Here is a 25092-nt window from a genome sequence, read left to right on the forward strand (position 1 = left end):
ACAGTTAAATAATATATCTAACTGGTAAATATTTGATTACGATATGGGTAAGGTACTTTTATCATACAAGTTGTATGTACGTATTCCCAAAACAGTTTGAAAAAAGAAGTTCTTTATTTTACGTTGGTTAATATGGTCACCGTATTCATAATACTTAACTTCACTTGAGATATTATTGAATGCTGCGGAAATTAGGGACATGGTAGCGAACCGAAATGTATGTATGTATGTAACGACCGCTTAAAATCGATCTGAAATGTGCACTTTCTCTGTAGACATTTTAGGTCTATGTTATGTAGTTTGACTATTGTCAATTAAATCTAATGCTTTGTTTTGCATGCGCCCCACGCTCTCATAAATTGTTTATAATGACTTTTGCTAAAATTTCAAAATCGAAAGTTATCAAAATAAATTCTATGGGACTAAGAATTATTACTTTCTACTTTTTAGTCCATTATTTGATATATACTGGTTATGTAAGCAGAAACATTTTTGCCAAAAATGGTCTCGTTAGGTGTCGCCAGGGTCGAGATATTTAAAAAAACCATATTTATGCTATGATTGCTTTCAAATTTGGCATATTTAGTTGAAACGTTGTAGGACATAGATTTGCAAAAAAATTAAAAAGTATGTGAAAAAGTCGATTTTTTGAGCGGGTTCTACGCCATCTTGTTTCGCTGGAAAACGAAAGAAAAGTAAACAAAGCAAAGAAAACAACGAGGACCAAAATTAACCAAAGTTATTGTTAGCGACTATAAACACACAACTTAGGTAAAGTTATTCATTAAAATGCTTTAAAACGTGTTGTCATGACGAACGAACTAGTCTTTTGTTAAGGAAAAGTGTGAAGTAGTAGTGTTGCTTGTGATGTAAACAAATGCTCAGCTGACGACCTCGCTTCCACCAACTTTTTTCTGAAAAAATACAACATCGCGTTCTTGTGTGATCTTCTATTTTTTACGGTTGCCAGACGTACAGATTTTATCAGTAAAGTACTGATTTTTCAACTCTTGTACTGATTTTATTCATTTCTTCAATCAGTACGATAATGTCCTGATTTTTCGAAATTTGCACTGATCAATACTGAATTTTCGATTCAAGCAAAATACCTTAGGATTTTATTAAGGCTTTTACATAACGTTGAAGCTTCCTTAAACTGTACGTAAAAAGTAATAAAAAAATAATTTAATTAAAGTTGACATGTTTTATATAATGTTGGATAAGTCCAAGAAATGAATACAACAAAAGGATCAATCGTTTTATAGGCATATCGCCAAATCGTTCGGACCAGTTGCGTTAGTATGATGGAGCTTAAATTATTTAAAAAGAAGGCTTACATTTTTTTTTTGCCGAGTGTTGCTTGTTATCTCGAAAAAAACTATCATGTTATACAACAAAATAAAAATTTGAATTTCTTTTGGCTTACAATTACTTACAACTCTTTCTTCTCAATTCACTGACATTTAGGGGATTCACAAGACGTGTTAACCGTCGTAAAATCTTAAGGTTAACATCTTTTTTAATTAAAATGGTTTTAGGGGATTTCTAACTAAACCGAAATTCTTTTAAACTGATAAAGAATATATAATTAGCCAACCCCCCAACCATTTTAACCGCTATTTTACATAAACAAGTGTTAAGCTTAAGATTTTACGACGGTTAACACGTCTTGTGAATCCCCTAATTGTAAAAGAGTTTTGCCTAAAAGACATAAAGTTAGATACGCTTTTTAGCGAACTCTTAGTCTTTCAAAGTTTTTGCGGAGTTGAAAAAATTATTTAAGCCCTGAGGAAATATAGATGAAGTCCTTAAAAAGTGGTACTTTTTCACAGTTTGAAAAAATATTTAATTTTGTTTTTTTCAATACCACACTCAAACGAAGAAACTGAGGGGATCTTAAGTATAAAGTTTGTTTCTTGACGCAAAGAGAGAAACTAATTAAAAATTTTGAAAGTAAACTTCAAACTAAAAGTAATTTTAAAATGAAATGTATAGACTTCTTTGACTATTTAAACACTGAAAATCGGAATGATCTCATTATTGCTATTCAAGAACGTCATTAATATAAAATAATTTATTGGGTGTATAATGATGTGTACCCTCATATTAAAATTAATAACACTTTTATTTTTTATGAACTATATTTTATTTATATACCAAGATATTTTTAAACACAGCAACTCTGGCGTTTGCGAAACATTGCAACCATATAAATTAGGGGTATTCTCTGAGACTTGCAAAGCCCTTGAACGGTGCCTTGTACTAAACTCATGTATTTCCTTGCGCTAAATGTTGTTCTGCTCTGCACTGTTCTACACTTTTAGTGCACTCATAGAACAGACGTATTGTCAACCAATTGTGGTGCGGGGTTATGGAACATTAGACTTTGTACGTATGCAATGCAATTGACGTTTGAAAGTCAGCCTTTATCTGACTACACTGGTTTACAGCAAAAATATTCTGTGGATGCCACTATCCAATTCCTATGTACAATTGGTGATTCCGAAAATGGATCCATTTTTTAAAGCAAAAATTGATTCCTTTTAATCAAGTATATCTTACGAACCAATTTAACAATCTCAATGTATAATACGGAAAATGAGCGCTAATAAAATTCTCCATAAACCGTATATATGTACATCACTTTCCGACAGGACTTACATATAGTTTCTGACAAATTAATTAAGCATTCCATTTTCTTATTTTTTTATGAAAAAATTAAAGAAATCGCACTTTAACAGAAGAAAAATTAAAAAAATAACAGGTTCTGTGCCAAATTTTTGCATTTGTGCTAAAGCCTGTTCTGTTACAAAAAAAAAAAACCAAATTGCTAATTATGAGAATCGATGAATAAATAAGAAATAATGAGTGGTCAAATGAAAATACGCAAAGATTTTTTTTTTGATTGTTAAATTGGTTCGAAAGATATACATACGTGATTAAGTGGAACCACTTTTTGTTTTGAGCTGAATAACAGTAAATTGAAAACATATCGAAAACGTATCCATAAAAAAAATGAACTCGATTTTCGGAATCACCGGGCAATTCGACAAAAACCAAACTAAAATTTGTGATCCAGTGCTATTGGTCTCGTATGCGCAAGTGCGCAAACTTCCGAATGTGTTTTTGCCATAAAAAACAGCTTCTCATAGATCGTAGATATTGAGGTGTTGACTTAAAACACCGAGGCCGCAGGTTCAAATCCCGCCACATGCAATCCTAACGATAGTACAAATTTCTGCGCACATTCATCGGCTAAGACTATCGTTTGGTAGTCGTTTGCCGCCTTAAATAACTAAACGAACTTGTTATGTCCATGAGAAGTTCCCTGGTGGCAACAATGATCCGGATCTATAGTGAATGTGCCCTAGAAACTTTACCTTGTTCAACAGAAATACAATATACATACATAAATCGAGATGAAATACCTTAAAAGCCGATTTCGCGAAAGCAATTTAAGTGAAAAATTATTTTTTTGTCAGGTTCTATATTAAATTCAATTAAAAAAATAAATTTTCATTAAATTGCCTTCATGAAACTGGCTTTTAAGGTATTTCGACAGGTGGTGATTTGAGATTTACTACTGCACAAATTAACCCTGGTTTCTTCAAATGAAGCTTTAACGCATAATAATATTGGCAAATCACATCCATTGGGCCAATCGTAACACATGAGAGTTCGATATACTCATTGGTGCAACAGGTCGAATTAGTCTGACATTTACGGCACCTTTTCTCACTTGTCGATTTTTAGTAATAACTCGACCTCAGCACCACCTGGCAGCTCTTTTGTGCAATTGGACTGCCTTTACCGATTCCAATACATGTTTTGAATATTCGCCAAATCGGATCATAAAAAAGATTTTTAGTTTTAGCTGCAGCGCCAACTGGCGGATTAAATTGTGAAACTAAACTATCCAGAGACCCACTCAAACACACACACAAAACTTTGTTAAAATCCCTCCAGCCATTTAGGATTTCACTCACAAATATACCTACAGAAGAATTATATACACATTCAAAGATAAGTAAAAGTCAGTACTTAATTTTAATTTTTCGGCTTTTTCCGATCCCGGGATTTTCGAGATGGATTCACAAGGACGAATAGGTAATTTTTAAGCTGACAAAGTTTGAAGAACGAGATTCGAGGATGTTATCGAGTTTATATAAGTCCTTAACATATAACTTTTTCAAAAACAAATATTGCGAAATTTCAAGGATAAAATTTTAAAATGACATTTTCAATATTTACCAGCCCTTCTGTACCAGAAACCTGTGATCGGACTTAAAAAGTTCTGTGTGGTAGAAACTGGAAAAAAATATGATAGATTTCAAAAAAAAGTGGTAGATCTCAGGTTTTGGATCAAACTTTGTACAAATATTAAAGAAATTCTGTAAGGCTTCACCTAAATTGTAAACTTTTTAAATAGACTCTAAAAAAATTAATTTTAATATAACCAAGTGCAAGATTGAAGTTGCTAAAAATTGCATTGAGTTTTGGCAATTTTTTCCTTGACAGTGTAAAGCGGTTCCTTTCATATCAAGATATTTTTCGAACATAAATTTTTTTGCAACCTTGGGAGGTGTTGCCAGCGTTTCATTTTATCACATCTTGATGTAGCGAACAAATGTGGCACGTTACAGAAACCGCTACTTGAGATTTGCCGATTTTGACAATTCTCAAGTAAATGTAAGCAACGCATCAGAAACTTTTGATGCACTGAAATTTGCTAATACTTTCACAAAAATCGCCGTTTTTTTAATTTTCGCTATTAATTTTTTTATAAATCATATATTTTAAAATTTAACATAATGAAACCACGTTTTCTGTCGAAAAATTTATTATTGAGAAAATTTACTATTTTACAGTTTATTTTATCCTGCCATTCGGCTTTGTTTAATTTTAATTGAGAAATTTCATCGCCGCCGGCAATGCGGAATCTTGTATTATATCATTCTTGTTCCCATATAGTGTTTAGTGTTAAAACTAGGTACTCAAAAACGCGAATATGTGGTAGACTTCAGCCCTTGTGTGGTAGATGTGGTAGATGCTCAAAAAAGTGGCAGATCTAATACAATGAGGTAGAAGGCTGAACACAGCCAGAAACTTGAATCAGTTTAAATTCTACAGGATTTCCTTATTAATTTTATACCCATACTTCTTCTACAAGCACATTTCTCTGAATTTTTTCAATCATTTTTGAATTACTGACGTCAGAGTGAAAAACTAAAAACGCAATTTTACTATATTTGGCCCATGGTTTCGAGAATATATTGATATTTGTGTTTAAAATTTACTATCGCGCGATGTTATATGTATAATGAGCCAAACATTTACAAAAAAATATTAATTATTAAAAAAAACAAGTAAGAAAGTCTAAGTTCGGGCGGCGCCGAACATTAACTACCCGGCGCAAGTATTAAATATATGTTTTTCACCTTTCCGAAAGCTACCGCTACATGGTAAACCGGGGTGTATCAATTTTGAGTAAATTAGCGTCCTTAAATCTCGAAATATTGAAGTTTCAAGCATTTCTGAAATTTACTGTTATATGAAAATCGGCCGTAATTTTAGTTCGATTTCAATAGATTTCAACGTTTTGCTTCTATGTGGCAAGCACAATAACCACACCGAGTTTGGTACAAATTAGTAGAACGGTTACCGAGATACATATATGTGATCATAAGTGAGCGGTGCCACGGCCTTTTTTCAAAATTTTATCCTAAACGTATTTCTTGGCAAAGAGTTGTTGCAAGCATCAATTTTGAATAAATTAGCTTCAATAATTACTGATTTATCGAAGATTTCGTATTTCTCTAAATTACCGTTATATGGGATGTGGGCGTGGTTATTGTCCGATTTTTTAAATTTTCGGCCATTTCGTATGCTATATCAAGGTTAACAACTGTGCCAAGTTTGGAAGAAATTGGTGCAGCAGTTACCAAGATATAGACATGTCACCATAAGTGGGCGTGGTTACGCCCATTTCCCAAAAATTTATAATATTCTTATTTTTCGTCTAAAACTTATTGTAAGTATCAATTTTGACTGAATAATCTTCAGTAGTTTCTAAAATATCGCAGTTTTCGTATTTATGAAAATTACCGTTATATGGGAGGTAGGCGTGGTTATTGTCCGATTTTGCCCATTTTCGATACCATCTGTCCTACGCTAGAAAGAAGTGCACGTACCAAGTTGCGTTAAGATATCTCAATTTTTACTCGAGTTATCGTGTGCACAGACGGGCGGACGGACGGACGGACAGACAGTCACCGCTTAATCGATTTCTCTTTTCATTCTGATCATTTATGTATACATTTGTCTATATCTATCTCGACTCGTTTTGCCTGTTACAAACAACCGTTATGTGAACAAAGTTATAATACCCTTGTGAACAAGTGCGCTCGGGTATAAAAAGAAATATAGCCAATTCTGGTCAAGAAAAGGAGTTTCTATTATTGCCATTAGTGCAAGTTACAAATCCCGAAAATCCCGAGATTACTTGCCAATAATCCCGGGATTTCCGAGACCTTAAAAAGTCCGGGATTCCTAGTCAGTACGTCTGTACCTTTCCACGCCCCCTTTTTAAAAAGAACAATTCAAGAGATATGCAATAAGAAATATTCTTCGTGTATGGGAGGTGCCACGCCTGTATAAAGTTCTAGTACTCTACCACGAGCACTTCCAGAGATATTCAGTATGAAAAATTGGGTTTGTATGGGAGGTGCCACGCCCCCCCTTTTCCAATAGCTCAAATTTACTCCAAGAGTATGTGATGGATTTCATATATCTCCTTATCAAGTTCCAATACTCTACCGTAAATACTTCCAGAGATATGCAGTATGAATAATTCGATTTGAAAGGGAGGTGCCACGTTCCCTTTTCCAATAGGTCCAATTTTTCTCCAAGATTATGCGATCGATTTCATATGCGCCAATACCAAGTTCCATTACTCTACCATGAACACTTTCACAGATATGCAGTATGAATATTCGGTTTGTATGGGGGGTGACACGCCCCATTTTTCGATAGCTCCAATTTTTCTCCACGAGTATGCGATGGATTTCATATATCTCCATACAAAGTTCCAGAACTCGAACTACATCGAACATTTCCAGAGATATGTAGTATGAAGAATTCGGTTCGCATATATCGAGATTGTTTTTAGCCGATAACCATACTTTGAACGTCTGCAGCAGGTGCCCGAAATTTAAAATAATCGGTTCAACCGTTCTCGAGCTTTGCGATATACATAGATGGATAAGAGTTGCTGCTTTTAATATTGCACTCGCTTACGTATGTACAAAAAAATATAGCAGCAGGGTTTTTATGCGTAATTATATCAAATAAAACACCTCTTTGAGGTAAAAGTTTCGGTGTTTTATTTTTCTCAAATAAATTGCTAAAAATATTATCTAAATCTAAATTATGTATTCAAATCGATTTGTCCATTGAAACATATAATTTTTCGAATACGGAATAAAGCGAAAAATAATGATCACATCCTTTGTTTTCGAAAAAATTAAAAATAAAAAGAATTATGAGAAATGATAAAAACTTATCAACTTGGTACCAACTTTGGAGAAAATTAACAACTGTATTCGTCTGATTGCCTCGTAGTTAAATTTTCGGTAAGATTTCTACCGGGTGTGCACGCTTGTGCTTTTTTTAAGAAGTTTTACTTCTATCGCGTGTACGATGTTGCACTCGTGCTATTAAACTAATGCTTTTTTCTCAAGTAGTTTTGCTCAGTGGCAATTTATACATATATATGTAAGTAGTAGCGGCATATTGGGTGAACTAAATGCATTCATACATACATATTTAAGTATAACTGTAGGTAACGGTGATAAACCCATGTAGCATAGTTACATACTGTGTACATACCTGCAATTAAAATGGGGAAAAATGTTACAATTTCGGCATGTGACTGGAAAAAAACTCTAAAATACACACAAATTGTGGTTTCCAAGACATGTACGAATTGATTAGCACAGCTGCATCCTTCAACTTGTCAACTCGCGGGAAATTCCCTGATTTCCAGGGAATTTCGGTTTAAGTAGCAATCGGGGAATTAGAAATTTTTTTCGGGAAACTGGGTATGTTATTTTTATATTTTAAAGTAACCAAATTAGACGGACATGTTAATTTTTAACCATTTGACCCTTTTTGGAGCGATATTTTTTCAATTTGAATCGCAATATCGCCACAACAAGAGTTTTCCCATATAAAAGCTGTATGCCAGATGAAAGCTAAGATTCTGGGCTAGATTTGTGGAAACTTAGAATAAAATCGACTGACCAGTTTTTGACAAAATACCCGAGATGTATATTTTCAGCAGCCCGATTTTTAGTGTTCAGGCGGTAAAGTTATGACATATTTATATTTTATAAACACAAAAGATAGCGTTAGATAGCTTGTTTGAAGACCCTTCTACTCATATCCACGTGAATGACATGGACTGACTAGTGCGGCCTCAGTTGTAGTTTAAAAAATTGCATTTTTTCGAATTTCAGGCAGCAGCCATGCCCACAAAGGCCTACGAATCAAAACATCCTGGAACAAAACCTTCTTAGTTTTTTTTTTACTTTGATACCTGAAATTTTGAAAAAAATTAAATGATGGTACGTACAGACGCCACATACATACCAAAGCATCTCGTAGTGGAGACACGAACCAAAACACATATACCTCTATATCTTTCCAACTAGTGGCCGGAACTTAATATTTAAGGTATCGTTTGAAAGGTATTGGCCTATAGAATAACACTAAATATGTTGGGTGCGCCCACATGCCCACTTAAACCGGCAAAATCAAAAAAACCTTTTTTGTTTCACAACACTTTAGCCTAATTTTTGAGAATCCGGTTAATCGTTTGTGAAGCTTGAATACATTTTCTGGACACACTCTGCAAGACCTTTCCAACGATATCTCAAACATGTCGATTGGACGTCTGGATAAAAACTTCCAAATCTCGTGTATATATAAGCGAGTCATTTCAGCATGCTACTGTGGCTGCTTTCGTCACTCGCGTGCACTGCCGTTCACTGTGATAAATACATATGTATGTACATAAATATGCATATACAAATGTAAGTGCTAACAGCAATGTTTGTTGCTCCTTGTGGCAACATAAACGACTCTACATACATTATTGCGTACATTATTTCTCCATAAACTGTACATACATATCGTCGTTTAAAGTACAAAACCGCGTATCGTGATTCTGCAAAACAGCGTAACTGACATTGGCTGTCACAAATTGGATTTCCTCACACAAGCTCTTGGCTCAATCCTTATCCATTCGTCCTGAAATATACTTGGCAGATATGCGATTGCTTTATAAAAAAGAGAACCATTTTCAAATATGACTGTTTTTTCACTCTAGAAAACAATTTCTACAACCTGCATGTTTATGCGTATTTTGATGCGTTTTTTTTTTAGGAAGTTGCGTTTTCTGCCGCCGCAGCAATGCTATATCATGGGAAGAAAAAAAGAAAAAAATGGAGAACTTTCCGACCGAAACTTACCAAAAGAGTAGCCACAAGTATGATCGGGTACTTTCGACCAAAACTTACTGAAAAAGTAGCCGTTAATCTTGCGAAAGGCTGCATCGCCAGTTTCTCCATTCCTTTAGCCAACTTCACTTTTTAACGCGCTGTGGAAGTCTCATTCTCCAACTGAACAGTCTTACCGCTATGTTATTTTATTTGCTTTATACAAGTTAAGGTAGGATACAACCCAATTGGAAAAGTAGTAATGCATTCCATACGTGATAAATAATCGAATGCATTTCTTATGAGTTTTACATCCAATTACTGTTTAATATGTAATCAGCAGGGAACGGAGTTTTAGGACCTAAAAACCTATAAAAAAGGCAAAATAAAATAACGGAATAGGCTGGAGAAGGCACTACGTATTGCATAAAAAGCAAAATGAGGCACTAAAAAAAAACAGAAAATACGAAGAACGATAAAAAAATACATTTATTTTAGTAATGTATATATTACAAGTAAAAAGAGAAAAACTATGAACTCGTTTCATTATATGAAAAATTTGTACTTTGAATCTTTGACTGTTTTATCCTTTCGAGTTTCTAACTAATAAAACTTTAATCTGTATAGTTGTAGTAACATTGAACCACAAGATGCATTTTGAAGTTTTCTGGCAGCATTTTCATTAGATTTTCGCGAGAAAAGCCTTGAATGTACTAAATGTGCGCTCGACGTAAGTTGATACAAGTGGAGCCCAATTTAAATATGGAACGTTTGAATAAGGCGTTTTCCTCGCCCTTTACAATTTTATCCACACCCCTTATTGTCTCCAAGCCTACGTTAGTTGAGAAAACGGCTTTGAATTTTTCCAACACCAATTTGGCAAGAGGTCCCTGCGCTTCTATAAGCCGCATGGGCATGTGTATATTTTTTAATCTAAAAAAAAAAAATTTTAAATGTAAATTGTAAAGGTAGAAAAGGCAAAAAAAGGCAACATCAAATGTGTATATATGGAATCAGGGAAAGCTAAATCGTGGACATTCTTAACCGAATATACTCTATCTCTTTAGCAGAAAAAAGGCAATTTCCATAAAATCCATTCCCTGGTAATCAGCATTCCATTGTATCCAAAAAGTCCCAAAAATTTCATATTAAATTACATACATTTCTCGATACTAGGTAACGCAAAGTTGAATGCCCCACATTTCTTCGGACATCGCCCTGGGGAAAGAAATGCATTTTCGAATGAGAAAAGGGTTGTTTTACTGATTATTTTTTCGATTACTACCCAGTCGGAAAAGTAGTAATGCATGTCATGCGTGATATATAATGTATTTCTTATGCGTTCTCGATAATATTACTGCTTACTATGTAATCAGCATTCTAATGTATTCAAAAAGTTCCAAAAATTTCATATTAAAACACATTAATTTCTCGATACTAGGCAATGCAAAATTGAATGCACCACTTTTCTGTTTTACTGATTATTTTTTCGATTACTATACATTAGATTTTCCCACTGGGTATGCATTACTTTTTCCCACTGGGAGCTTAAGGTATGAACGTGTTGCCAAAAGTACTAGACCAGGGGTTCCCAAACTTTTTTCACCTCGGCACCCTTGTTGTACTATAAAAATTTCGCGGCACCCCTACTATTCAAATGTCTACCAAAACAAGAAAACACAATGCAAACTTTATGCTCCTTTAGCTTTAATGTGAGGACTGAAATTGTTTTGATAATTTCGTTATTTCCTTTAAGTTTATTGGGAGCTTTGACAATTTTACCCGGAAATCATTTGACGCTGAAAGCTTGCTGGTGTATTTGTTTTTAACCGACTTCACAAAAAGGATAGGGTTATCAATTCGTCGGAATATTTTTTTTTTTTTTTTTTTCTATGTATGCTACAGCATAACTTTGGACCACGTTAACCAATTACTATAATTCTTTTTTAAATGAAAAGTGTTACCTAATGGGTGGTCTAATTTGGTTTAAATCCGATCATTGGATCATTAATAGACTAACGATTTTTTACTTAAAAATAACTTGTTTATGTAAGCATTTGGTGAAATAGCAGTCTCACATAGAAATGTAAAAGTAAGGCCCCTATTATGAGTGGCATTCGACTAAGGTCGAAAGTGCTGATCGAACGAATTTTCATTTGGTATTATGACGCTCATTCGATGAAGAATAGCGTTATTGTGAATTTCCGTTAGTTTGTTTACAATAATATATTTTTCACTGCTGAGAAGATTTGTTTACAAATCAACCAAACTAAATAGTGTGCTTATACATATGTATGTAAAATTGTGTAAATTGTGCAAAATGAAATAAAAAAGAAAGCGAGTTTATAAAAAAATCTCAAGGTTTGAAATTACACAAAACACCTAAATCAAATCTTGACTTGTAGATTACGAATCTATTCTAAATCACGTCATTCTCTCCAGACATTTTAATTTCTATAAAAAAAATGAAACTTTAACAGGAAAAAAATAACAAGCAAAACGAAGTCAATTGATGGGTAAATAAAAAATGTTGTGAATGGTCAAATGAAAATGCGTATTTTTTTGTATGAAATTTGGTAATAATTAGTACAACGAAGTTCGGGTTCAACGATTCGTCAGAGGATGAGAGCTTGGTAAACTGGCCAGGAGTAGAAAATGTTTAAGACGGTTAAGTGTAGTCTTTCGAATATATTTTGGCATAAAATATATTTAAAAAATTTGTATACAAATTTATTAAAAACTTCCGACTGTCTAAAGAGGCGTTTGTGAGCCAAATCTACTTAAAATATTTTAAAACTATCAACTGCTTACGATTTTGTTCTCAGAGATCGTGCCAACTGAGTATTGGGATTTCTGTCACAAGTAAAACCAGCCTTTCGAGCTTGTGTTTAATATTAGTTAGAACTGCACGAAATTAATAAAATTTGTTTAAAATTAGAGTCTAGCCGCCATAAAGTAAAAAAACAAATGCAAAATCATATATATTTCACAATTTTCTAACACTTCGCTACACCATCGAAAGCAAAATTCTGTTCGCCAGAAAATTCGATACCAGCGAAAATCGAAAATCGAAAGCAACTCATAATAAGGGCCTAAAAGTCATTAGTATTTTTAATGCAATCTTGCCAACAGCAGTGTTTTCTGCATACACTTCCATTCATAACTCTTCTTGGTTCTTGGTAGTATTTAATATTCAAAGTGCAGTCTTCACTGATGTCCAGAAGGTTTTCAACAGCTTAATTGGTCATCTCAGTAGGTTTACTTTTCAGGCCACATGAAAACGGGTTTGTTATCCAGCTGAAGCCATCCTCAGAGTCAATGTTGGGAAAATGTTCGACAATGGTTGTTTCAAAACCTTCCAAGTTAACGCTGGTAATGAGCGTTAACGCTAAGAAAATAATTTTTACATCCAATTTCACGAAATCAATTTAAGTGATAAGTGATTTTAATTTTTAGAATCTTATATGGAAATTGCTAGTGAAACCAGTGTTATCAATTTTCTTAGCGTTAACTTCGAAGTTAAATGCGTTCTTCTGATTACTTTGTTTATTTATGGGGTTTACATGCAAATTGCTAGAAATTCTAAAATGTACATGTCATCAATAAAAAAATCTCGACATGCTAAAAAAACCCAGAGATGTATTTTAATTCCGCGGGCCTCTGTTATCTTCGCAGCGTCATCCAAAACGGGTTTTAAATCTAGTGGCGGCATGTTCCGTGGCGTTTTCTGCCTCTTGCTTCATCCTAGACATCGCTCCTTTCGTTTTTCCAACCACCGCAAATATCCGCACACTTGCTCCATTTCAAACCATTGTTCTGTTCAAATTTGTCGATAGCTTTAAAAATTTCGTCGCTAGTGGCGTAAGTCTCAAGTACTTCGTTCTTCTTCGATTTGCATTGCGAAACGGGAAGAAAAGTGGATGAAACGAGGATAAGGTCTACAAAAGTACCGAAAGTTGTTGTGAAAAGAGTACGTTTTCGGCTATTTTACCTTCCTTTTATTAAGTCGGGATGTAACTATCTAATATTGATGCGCCTAAAAGATGCAGCGATTTCTATTCTCAAGTTACATACCTGATGACAGTACGAATGGTAATTATAATATGGAGGTTTTAGTTTTTTAAACTATAATTTTATTTCTGATTCAATTTTACGTTGACAAAACGTACTGGGGAACTACGCTTAAGAGCGAAATGTCCCTTTGCTGCAAGCTATTTGTGTTGTGTATGGGGTTTGACGAGCCGCTGAAGGTAATTTTAATAAAAATAAAAAATTTTGATTTTCTGGCCGCCATATTGAAGTTTGATCAAACCGCTTGCACTGTGTATGGAAAGTCTAAAGAATTTGGCCACACCACTAGTATACTCTAGCCACTAGCGGCACCCCAGGCATACGCCTGGGAAAGCCTGTACTATAGCATGATCATAAATATATTTCACAACCGAAATTCTGAATAGGTGAAAAAGCAAGTAAATACTTTAACCGCGTACTCGATACCTTGTATCGGAATCGATGTTAGTGTTCTAACCAGGGCTGCGAACCGGTTTTGAACCGAACCGGTGTTTGAACTGAACCGTCGCTTTTTACAGGCTTCGAACCGAACCGCTTTTATTTTGAAATCCCAAGATCGAACCGAAAACAACTCCAAAAAAAATGGATCGGTTCGGTTCAAAATGAAAGTCCACTAAGCCATTTTTCAGGCTATACACACAATACAAATTTTTTCTAAAAACGCTTAACACCACCAGCAAAAAAAATCAACAATCAATGCGGATTTTAAGATATTTCAAACTTCCACTTAACATGTTTTGAATAAAAAGTTTAAAACTTAAATGCAATTTTTTTGAAGTTTGTTATTTTACTCTAATTTTCGTACAAAGTTTGAAATTTGGATTCACACTCTTATAAAAAAAATTAATGAACATTAAACGAAGAAAATAAAAATAGCCAAATGTCGCACTCCTATTTATTATTTTGATCTTAGGTATTCTTGTATATGCAAAGTTGATGATATATATAATATATATATATGATATAAGTTCTTACCTAAAGAAAATGATTAATTTTGAAATTAAGCCAAGATCTTTTAGTATAAATTCAAAATTATGAGTATGCTGTTTTTATCTACTCGACTACATAGACTCACGTCTTGTCCTCACCTTAAAAAAGTTGATTAAAAATGTCTAATTTCACCTTTATCACATTGATTTTAAATACTTACAGCCTTATTAAAAAAAAATAAAATAAAGGTTTAAAGAGCTTTATAAATTAACGTTTTCATACATTTTTCAGTTTATAAATCTTCTTTAAAGCTACTTTATTTTTTATGAATAAGGTCATTAATTTTTTGTTGAGAATATTACGCATTTTCTTCAAAACAAACAAAAAAAAAGAATCCATGAAAATATTGCCAAAAATCAACTAAAACTTTAAAATTTTTCTAGAAATTCTTATTAAAAAGTTTGCAATTTAGATGAAGCTTTGCAGAGTCATCATAATTTTTGCACAAAGTTAGAAACATATTTTCGTAATATTTGTATTCTTTAGCCTAAAAAAAATTGAATCATTTGAACCGAATCGAACCGCGGTTCATGGATACTTACGAACCGGTTCTTGTACTGGTACAAGATTTTTTATACCCGAGCGCACTTGTGCACAAGGGTATTATCACATATATGTATCTCGTTAACCGTTCTACCGCACGAACTTAGACTTTTTTACTTGTTATTATATAAAGTTAAGAAGTGACTCACCGATTTCATTTATGTCCGCGCTTCCCCACACCGTTTGATGTGCATTCGCGACGGATCCTATTATGGGCTTCGTGGCGCCTAATAAGAACTTTACCCGTTTTCCAATTCAAAAGAGCGTTTAAAAGCAAAAACAGTCTGTAAAGTTAAAATTTTTAGTTTAAGTTGAAACCACTAAGCGCAGTATCCTTCTGACATATAGGCCAAAAATATTAACGCTGTGATACCATAAGGAATACTACTCCCTTTCGATGTCATGAGCTTTACCGATGGTCTTATTTCCACCTGTGAGATCTCTGCCAAGCATGCGTATTTTTTTGTATGATTTTCCAACTACAACATTGGTCCGATGCGTAAGCCAACACAAGCCCTTATAAGGAAACTCAAAAGCACAGATGTGCGTTTTCTGTTATAGGAGGGCCAAGGTGCGCTAACACAATTTTCGGTATTTCTATGCATACTTAACCCCATCCTTCATTTAGACATCTGAAAACTAAATTAGTATAACTTAAACATAGGGCCAAAGCAGACCAAACACATGGTGTTTCTATACATTTCGACTGCCATTGGGTTCATTTTCTGCACAACTATTGCTTATCATAAAATGAATACTTATTATGAATTTCAACCAGATTGTATATAAAATACGGATTTTAGAAATATGTACGTCGACTAAATAAAAGTTCAAATTTAAACTAAATTGATTAGTAAATACGACTTTTAATAATAACACTACTCCAGCGCCACCTAGCGAGTCTTCTAGTAGAATAGGTCAATATCTGCACGGTATAACCTCCGACAATTTGACTGAACTCTATCCAGTGGTTTTTGAGTTTAGTCCGAACAACGAAAACGGCTATCATTTTAATGTATACAGGACAGCCTATAACGAAACTCATAAAAATCAAAGCTCCAAACTTTGTGCAAAATTTAAAAAAAAATTTAAAATTTTTTACATTTTACTAAAAACTAAAAACAAAGTTGCAATAGAGGCATTCTTGCACGAAATGAAGAAATCCTATTCCAAATTTCGAAGAGTACGAGTGCACCCCATGGCAAAGTGACAGCATCCATGGATAGCAAGCAGCGATTTTATGTATCAAATACAATAACAAGAGATAGCAAAAGAAAATTGGAGTGAGCGTGATAAGAGGAATAAGAGAAATATTTGCTATATACAAACAACTAGCACAGGGTCGCTTTTATCTTGCTATGCTATTTTGCAAAATATATACATGGGTTTCGACGTTGCATATTTTCAGCGATAGGAAGTGTTGTTTCCCGTGTATTTTGTTGCAGTGTGTTTGCAAGTTATGGAATCCATGCAATCCGTGCTACGTGTAATGGCTTTGCAAGATTTGGAGAATACCCCTAATAGTTCAATGCGATTTAGAGACCTAGGGGAAAATGGTTCCCAATCGAATGATACTTGCCCGTTTACGCAAATGTATATAGATGCAGCCTTTCCAATAACTACCACCTTTCGCCATAAGTACAGTGTATAACATATGAAGCTTTGTCGAATTTCAGGACGTTAGCATAATCGGTTCCTGAGATAAGCGACATGAGTAGTTCAGTTTGTACGGGAGGTGCTTCGCCTCTTTTTCCAATACCTACTACTTTTCGCCATAATTACTGTTTTGATACATATGTATGTAGATGTGTCGAATTTCAGGACGTTAGCGGTAAGCTATATGAGAAGTTCAGTTTATATGGCAGGTGCTACGCCCCCTTTTCAATGCCTACCAGTTTTCGTCATAAGAAGAGTATTTGCAATTTATGCATCCGTGCGTGTTAAGTTTCAGTTCCCCAGCGTAATTGGTTTTAGAGATATATTGTTTTAGAGATATATTGCTTTTTTACGTTTTCGTCTGTATAACAATTTTAAGAATATCCCGACCCCAGCGTTGTTGAAAAGTAATGAATATCTAAATCCCGGGACTAGTCCCGGGATCCCGTGATTGTGATAATGACATCCCGAAAATCCTGGAATTGGAAAAACCTGAAAAATTAACATCCCTAATATCTATGTATTTATTTGTATCGTATGAACTTAAGATATTTTTTATAGCACACATTTTGTTGAAACAATGAGATTGGTCACACTTGCCTGGTTATCAGGTTATCTGGTTAAAATTATTATTGTGTAGTGTATTCTATTGTTGTAAACTGAATAAAAAATATAATCACATTAGGTTATGCAAGCGTGAGCAACCTCAATATGTAATTTCGTTAAAATATGAATAATCTAGTTACATTCCGATATTTTATGTTTATAGTTGGACTTTTTTACTACTGGCGAGGATCCGTGCAATGTGCTTGATGGTTCCGAAGGTGTACTATTTGTCAAAAAACCAGATGGACGTGCTACTGGGGACGCTTTCGTGTTATTTACTAACGAGTCGGATGCACCCAAGGCCCTCTCTCGGCACCGGGAGTCAATTGGTCAACGTTATATAGAACTATTCCGGTCTACAACGGCAGAAGTCCAACAAGTGCTAAATCGCTCAATGGACCCGAGAACCTATGAAGCTAATCATCAGCCACCTCTGATAGCCCAATTGCCGGCAATGCCGCTGTCACTGCTGCCGCAGGTAATGTTTTATTTATTTATTACTAGCAGACTCGGCGAACTTTATCTCGCCCAAAATTAATTATTGAAACATTTGGTCCAATGCTTTCGCCAAAAATTTACGTTCACGTTTGGTTTTGGGGTCGTCAGAAGGCATGGAGGATTGCCGTCTTAAATAACCTAATGAAAGCGATATGCCCGTGAAGAAGTTCTTGCGGAAAAATGATCAGGTTCGATAGTTAATCGTCCTTGAATCTTTATAGTATAGTTAGTGGAAATTTCAAACTGGAGGTATCATAGGTACACATAAATCCAATATACGCACAATTACAATGGAATTTATCAAGAATTGTCTTTATTCTGTTTAGTCCGGAAAGGAAGAACCGCAATGGTTCTGATGGTTGTCTCCGAATGAGTTCACTTGATGATTTTTACAAATAACTCTACTCCAGACCCACCTTGCAGCTCTTTTTACAACGCTATTATCAATTTGCTATGTTGTGCGTCTAGTCAGCACTTATAGCTATTAAACCTTTGCTTTGCAAAGCTCCTATAAAAAGTCTAAGCATCAACCTCGTCCATACAATTGACACGAAAGGTAGATTTCGCCTTGCCGGAAGTAGTTAAATATTGCGCATAAAATATGCACTACATGCGCTACAGCGGAAATGAACGACCTGCCATTTCTTTAAATGAAACTAATTGGTGCTCGTATGTATGTATGTACATTAGAGTGCATCACCACAAAAAGTTGCGGTTTTTCCTCTGGGATTACAAAATTTATTATATTTTACGGCGTCCACCAAAATATTTTGGAAAAATATTACGATTTACGTAAGCTGGACCGATGTGAAAATACCTGGAGTTTTTTATGAATAAAAATAGTTTTTTAAAGAACTATTTGAAAAAAGCCCTCTCAGATGACAAAACAGATTAAGCTTAAAAAAACTGCATAAAAATATTTAAAAATCTTCTCAACGGAATCTTAATAATGAGATTTTTGATGCTGTTTTTTTACTTTTTTCAAAGATTGATTTACGAAAAACTTGAATAACTTAGCCAAAACTATTCTGATTTAGATTTATGGGATCTCAGTAGAAAGGCATTTTCCCACTGTTTCCCACAAGTCTACATCGGAAGAGTTTAGGTTCAGTAATAAAATTCAAGTTTTTCTTACACCAATCTTTGAAACAAGTTAAAAAACAGCATCAAAAATCGCATTATTACGATTCCGTTGAACATTTTTTTTTAATATTTATATGCAAATTTTTTAAGCTTAAACCGTTTTGTCATTTCTATTCACCATATCTACTACATATTTGTGGAAGTATGTATGTATGCATGTATGTGCCAGGTTGCAGCCTAAACGGACTCACAGAATCGAACGAAATTTTGACAGAGTATTGCCATGACACCTGGGGCCTATTTCATAAAAGTAACTGGTGCGACAATTATCGACTTTTCTATAAAATTTCACTGCCAGAATTGTCGGCGAATTTTTTCTGTTTCATATTATGCAATATTGTGGAATATTTTCGACAATTGTGCTGACAAATGTCACCCTGACAAAATCTTCGCGACAATAGCGACAAAACCAAATAGCTTCGTCGGAAAGCTTTCACAGAAGAGTTTGGTTGTTAGACGCACCTTTTTTTCTGCGTATCTTGGTTGCATGAAGATAGTGGTGCGAGTCGATGTTTGGCCATATGTACACCTAAAACACTGGAAGCGTGCCGTCCGTCTATCACAACATGCTCGAAGCGGTTTCCCGTTTTTCGATCTGGAGACAGCCATTTAGTTTGATGGATATTTTTGTGTTAAAATCCACTACTACATTCTACAATGTTTCGGGCCCCGGCGAAGTCGATCAGACTTAGCCCGTTATCGGACGTTTCGTTATGGAGGATGCATTTTCCGATAGTGGCGCCTAAGATCCCTTCCTTTCCCACCGTGGAATTGGAGTCGCCAAGCGTGAGTTATGTCGTGACGGGGGCTGCGCTCGCATGTGTTCTCCAAGCGCTCATAAAACGGATCCCTGGATGCCTCGTCCTTCTCTTCCATTGGGGCATTGGCACATATTAGCGAGATGTTGAAGAATCTCGCTTTGTTTTCCAGAGGACTTCAACCATCGGGCGGACGGAGCTTCCCGATTAAGGGTCCGGATATTCTAGGTAGACACCCTCAAATCCTTTCTACGTTTGCCGTGATCGTCGTCAAAAGAAGGGGGTATCATCCGAGGCATGCTTTTTTTCATTGGGCAGGGTTTTAACGTGGCGGGACAAATACCCAGTGCACGCTGCTGTATTTTTTTAAATTCATAGCTCTACATACCTGTATAGTAAACCAAATAACCGGACAAGACGTTATTGAAAATAGAAATGCAAAAATCAAGTTTTCCATATAGTCTGTCATATTCCTCCGCAATTTCGCAAGGTAAACTAACAATTTATACATCGTTGCTTTGCACCGAAATATCATATGTATAAATATGACGGCGCATCCAACATTTTGAGTATGCAGATTTTTTATGGTGGTATATATTATTAAATAAAAAATTAATTAAGGGCCGTTAACTTATCTATTTTGAACTATTATTAAACTTAACTAGAGAAAATTCTGTGTAATTTTTCTGTAGTTAATTTTAATTAATAATTTAACTATAATTTAAAATAGATATATTAATGGCCCCTAATATGCTGTTTTTATACCCGAGCGCACTTGTGCACAAGGGTATTATAACTTTGTTCACATAACGGTTGTTTGTAACAGGCAAAACGAATCGAGATAGATATAGACAGATGTATACATAATGATCAGAATAAAAAGAGAAATCGAGTAAGCGGTGACTGTCTGTCCGTCCGTCCGTCCGTCTGTGCACACGATAACTCGAGTAAAAATTGAGATATCTTATCGAAACTTGGTACGTACACTTCTCTCTAGCGTAGGACGGATGGTATTGAAAATGGGAAAAATCGGACAATAACCACGCCTACCTCCCATATAACGGTAATTTTCAGAAATACGAAATCTGCGATATTTTAGAAACTACTGAAGATTTTTCACTCAAAATTGATATTTACAATAAGTTTTAGACGAAAAATAAGAATACTATACATTTTTGGAAAATGAGCGTAGCCACGCCCAATTATGGTGCTTGCCACATAGAAGCAAAACGTTGAAAATTATTGAAATCGGACTAAAATTACGGCCGTTTTTCATGTAACGGTAAATTTCAGAAATGCTTGAAACTTCAACATTGCGAAATTTAAGGGCGCTAATTTACTCACGCACTCTGGGCAACGTGAAGAACCCACGCGCGAGATGCGGTAACCAATCCGAATGGAGCCTTTGGTCACGGCAGAAAGAGAGGGAGCTTCGGTGGGGCCACTCCAACTTATTCGGTTTAAGGGCACACTGAAGTCTGCAGCGTCTGTTCACCAGTAGGTGCGGCTGCAAGCGGGTGTCTGCTTGGAGCAAGCGGCTTGCTATATAAACGTGTATTTCGTTGCGAAACCACCCCCGACTCAGCAATGAGTTGTGCGCTGGGTTTGGGACCCGCCACGTAAAAACCACTTCCAGTGAAGAAGCAAGGCAAAGCCTCGGATGAGACCCCCCCTTATAATGACAACCCCGGCAAACGTTTAAAGGACTCCGATTTGAGGGCATGCACCTGTAATGTCCGGATTCTTAATGGGGAAGGTGCCTCTGCCCGGCTGGTTGATTTCCTCGTAAGGACAAAAGCTGACATCACCGCCATCCAAGAAATGCGTTGGACGGGGCAAGGAAAGCAATGTCTGGGGCCTTGCGACGTCTACTACAGCTGCCATGTAAAGGAGCGCAAATTCGGAGTTGGATTTGTGGTGGGACAGAGACTCCGTCGCCGAGTACTGTCGTTCACCCGGGTGGACGAGCGTCTAGACACAATCCGCATCAAAGCGAGATTCTTCAACATCTCGCTCATCTGCGCCCATTCTCCGACGGAAAAGAAGGATGAGGCATCCAAGGATCTCTTCTATGAGCGCTTGAAGCGCACGTACGAGCGCTGCCACCGTCATGATATCAAAATCGTGCTTGGCGACTTCAATGCCAGGGTGGGTAAGGAAGTGATCTTTGGAACCACCGTCGGAAAATTCAGCCTCCACGACGAAACGTCCGACAATGGATTGAGGCTGATCGACTTCGCCGGGGCCCGAAACATGGTAGTATGCAGTACTAGTTTCAAGCATAAAAAGATCCATCAAGCTACGTGGCTGTCTCCGGATCGAAAAACGAGAAACCAAATCGATCATGTTGTTATAGACGGAAGGCACGCTTTCAGTGTTTTAGACGTACGCACACTCCGAGGCCCAAACATCGACTCGGACCACTATCTTGTTGCAGCCAAGACACGCACCTGCCTCTGTGCAGCAAAAAATGTGCGCCCAAATATGCAAGGAAAGCTTAACGTCGAAAAGCTGCAATCACAACGGACAGCCAGCGCTTTCGCTACTGGGCTCTCACACCTGCTCTCAGAGAGCACTCTTCAACAAAACGACATATGCGAGAGGAGCGTCCGGAAGCTGCAGAGAAAAAAGATGCCGCCTACAGGGCCATGCTGTGATCGTGCGCGACACGCGCTATGTGGGACCGCTTAAGGGATCTGAAGAGGGAAGCGAGACGTATTTGCCGCAATAAGAAGAGAGGCCGAAATACGTGAGTGCGATGAGCTTGAAACGCTGGCCGACAGGAAGAATGCCCGAAAATTTTACCAGAGAGTTAGGCGACTTACGGAAGGTTTCAAGACCGGGGCGTACTGCTGTAAGAACAATAATGGCGACCTAGTAACTGATGTCAAGGGCGTACTTAAATTATGGAGGGAACACTTTTCCGCTCTACTAAATGGTTGCAGTACAGAAAGTTGTGGAGAAGAAGAACCTGAGCCCGCAGTCGATGATGACGGAGTCGACGTTCCACCGCCTGACTATGACGAGGCATCGAGCGTATTGTGTGAAAGACCCCACCGTCAATGAACTGATTGGGCCTTATCAGTTTGGCTTTAGACCTGGAAAATCCACCATAGACCAGGTATTCACAATACGCCAAATCTTGGAAAAGATCCGCGAGAAAAGGATCGACACTCACCACCTATTTGTCGACTTTAAAGCCGCCTTTGACAGCACTAAAAGGAGTTGTCTATACGCCGCTATGTCTGAATTTGGCATCCCCTCAAAACTTATACGGCTGTGTAAAATGACGTTGAGCAATACCACCAGCTCAGAATTGAGAAAGACCTCTCCGAGCCGTTTGCCACAAAACGGGGTTTCAGACAGGGCGACTCCCTTTCATGTGACTTCTTTAATCTGATGTTGGAGAAGATAATAAGAGCTGCAGGACTGAACCGCTCGGGAACAATTAACTACAAGAGCGTGCAATTGCTGGCTTATGCCGATGACATCGCCAACGTCGGTAACAGAAACCGCGAAGTCTGTTCTGCCTTTTGCCTGCAAGTTGGATAGGGAAGCAAAGCGAATGGGTCTGGTGATAAACGAGGACAAGACGAAGTATCTCCTGTCATCAAACAAACAGTCAGCGCATTCGCACCTTGGCACCCACGTCACTGTTGACAGTTATAATTTCGAGAAAGTAGAGAATTTCGTTTACTTGGGAACCAGCGTTAACACCGATAATAATGTCAGAATTGAAATCCAACGCAGAATCACTCTTTCCAACAAGTGCTACTTTGGACTGAGTAGGCAATTCAGGAGTAAAGTCCTCTCTCGACGTACGAAAACCACGCTCTATAAGTCACTCATCATGCCCGTGCTGGTATATGGCGCAGAAACATGGACAATGACAACATCCGATGAGGCGGCTCTTGGAGCGTTTGACAGAAAGATTTTGCGGAAGATTTACGGGCCTTTACGCGTTGGCGACGGCGAGTGCCGCAAACGATGGAACGATGACCCGAACGAGCTTTAAACGACACGACATAGTGCAGAGAATTAAAATACAGCGGCTACGCTGGCTTGGCGATGTCATTCGAATGGACACCGACGTTCTGAAAGTATTCAACTGGGAACCCGCTGGTGGTAGCAGGGGAACAGGGAGGCCCCCACTGCGATGGAAAGATCAGGTGGAGAAGGACTTGGCTTCACTTGGCATTTCCAATTGGCGTCAGTTGGCACAGAGGAGAAACGACTGGCGTGCTTTGCTGAACTCGGCCAAAATCGCGTTGGCGGTTACAGCGCCAAAGAAAAAGAAGAAGAAGAATTTACTAAATTTTGATACACCCTGGCTTACCATGTAGCGGTAGCTTTCAGAAAGGTGAAAAACAAATATTTAATACTTGCGCCGGGTATTTAATGTTCGGCTCCGCCCGAACTTAGACTTTCTTATTTGTTATACTTGAACTTATAGAAGGGACCGAAGTGTATGTTGATTGCACGCCCGACATATGTATTTTTTTTTAAGAATATTAGTATTGTTTTTTATTTTAAATAATTTGCTTTAAGCACACCTACACTTGCGTTAAACTAATTAGCGCCGAAATTGAAAATGATATTGTTTGCAACTTATGTTTACTTTTTCATTTTTAATAATTTTCATTTAAAATACAATTCAATCTACGTACATACAAAAGAAACCACATATATAAAAGTTTCAATGCTTGCACAAATTTCAAAAAAATTAATCAAACTTAAAAAAATTTCATCAAAATTTCTAAATTTTTAATCAAGTTTCAAGTTGCTAAAAATTTCCGTTGATTTTTTAGATTTTTTTCTGGAGGGGTATAAAAATTTGATCATGCTATCATGCTTTATATGGAAGAAAATGCGCAACACCCCTCACAAAAAAATTCTAAAAAATCAACGGTAATTTTTATCGACTTGAAACTTGCACTTTATTGGGCTAAAATTGAATGACCTACAAAACTGCTGCTGCTGTGTTTACAATAAAATTCGAAATTTATAAAAAACTGTTGTGTTTTTTAGTAAAGTTAAAAATAAACATGGGTTTTGACGACTTTAAACTATTTTCGCTTTTATCAAACGCTTGACTTAAAATTTTTACTATAGGTTTTTCAAATAAAAGGAAAAAATATCCGACCGGCGCTCAACAAAAAACGCCTTTTTTAATTAGCCCTTACAAACTAGAACATCCTTATTGCTCACGTTGCCCAAGGTGCGTGACCGAGGACGCACTGCAGAATAATAATCCTGTACCGGATTTATGACGTATGGGTACGGTGACCACATTAACCAACGTAAAATAAAGGAAATTTTTTTTCAGAATG

The 25092-nt window shown here is 36.4% G+C and overlaps 1 protein-coding gene across 4 annotated transcripts in view; it reads left to right on the forward strand.

The window, feature by feature from the left end:
* The window catches only part of LOC118742289 (RNA-binding protein fusilli-like), a 77441-nt gene that overhangs the window by 10813 nt on the left and 41536 nt on the right, over positions 1-25092 (forward strand). For all 4 annotated transcript variants that reach the window (XM_036474251.1, XM_036474248.1, XM_036474249.1 and 1 more), the window contains exon 4: positions 17527-17841. In XM_036474251.1, coding sequence (XP_036330144.1) covers positions 17527-17841 — 315 coding nt within the window. The remainder of the gene's footprint in view (positions 1-17526; positions 17842-25092) is intronic.

This window comes from Rhagoletis pomonella, unplaced genomic scaffold (genome assembly GCF_013731165.1).
Source record: "Rhagoletis pomonella isolate Grant_MI unplaced genomic scaffold, Rhpom_1.0 Rhpom_scaffold_00007, whole genome shotgun sequence".
NCBI lineage: Eukaryota > Metazoa > Arthropoda > Insecta > Diptera > Tephritidae > Rhagoletis > Rhagoletis pomonella.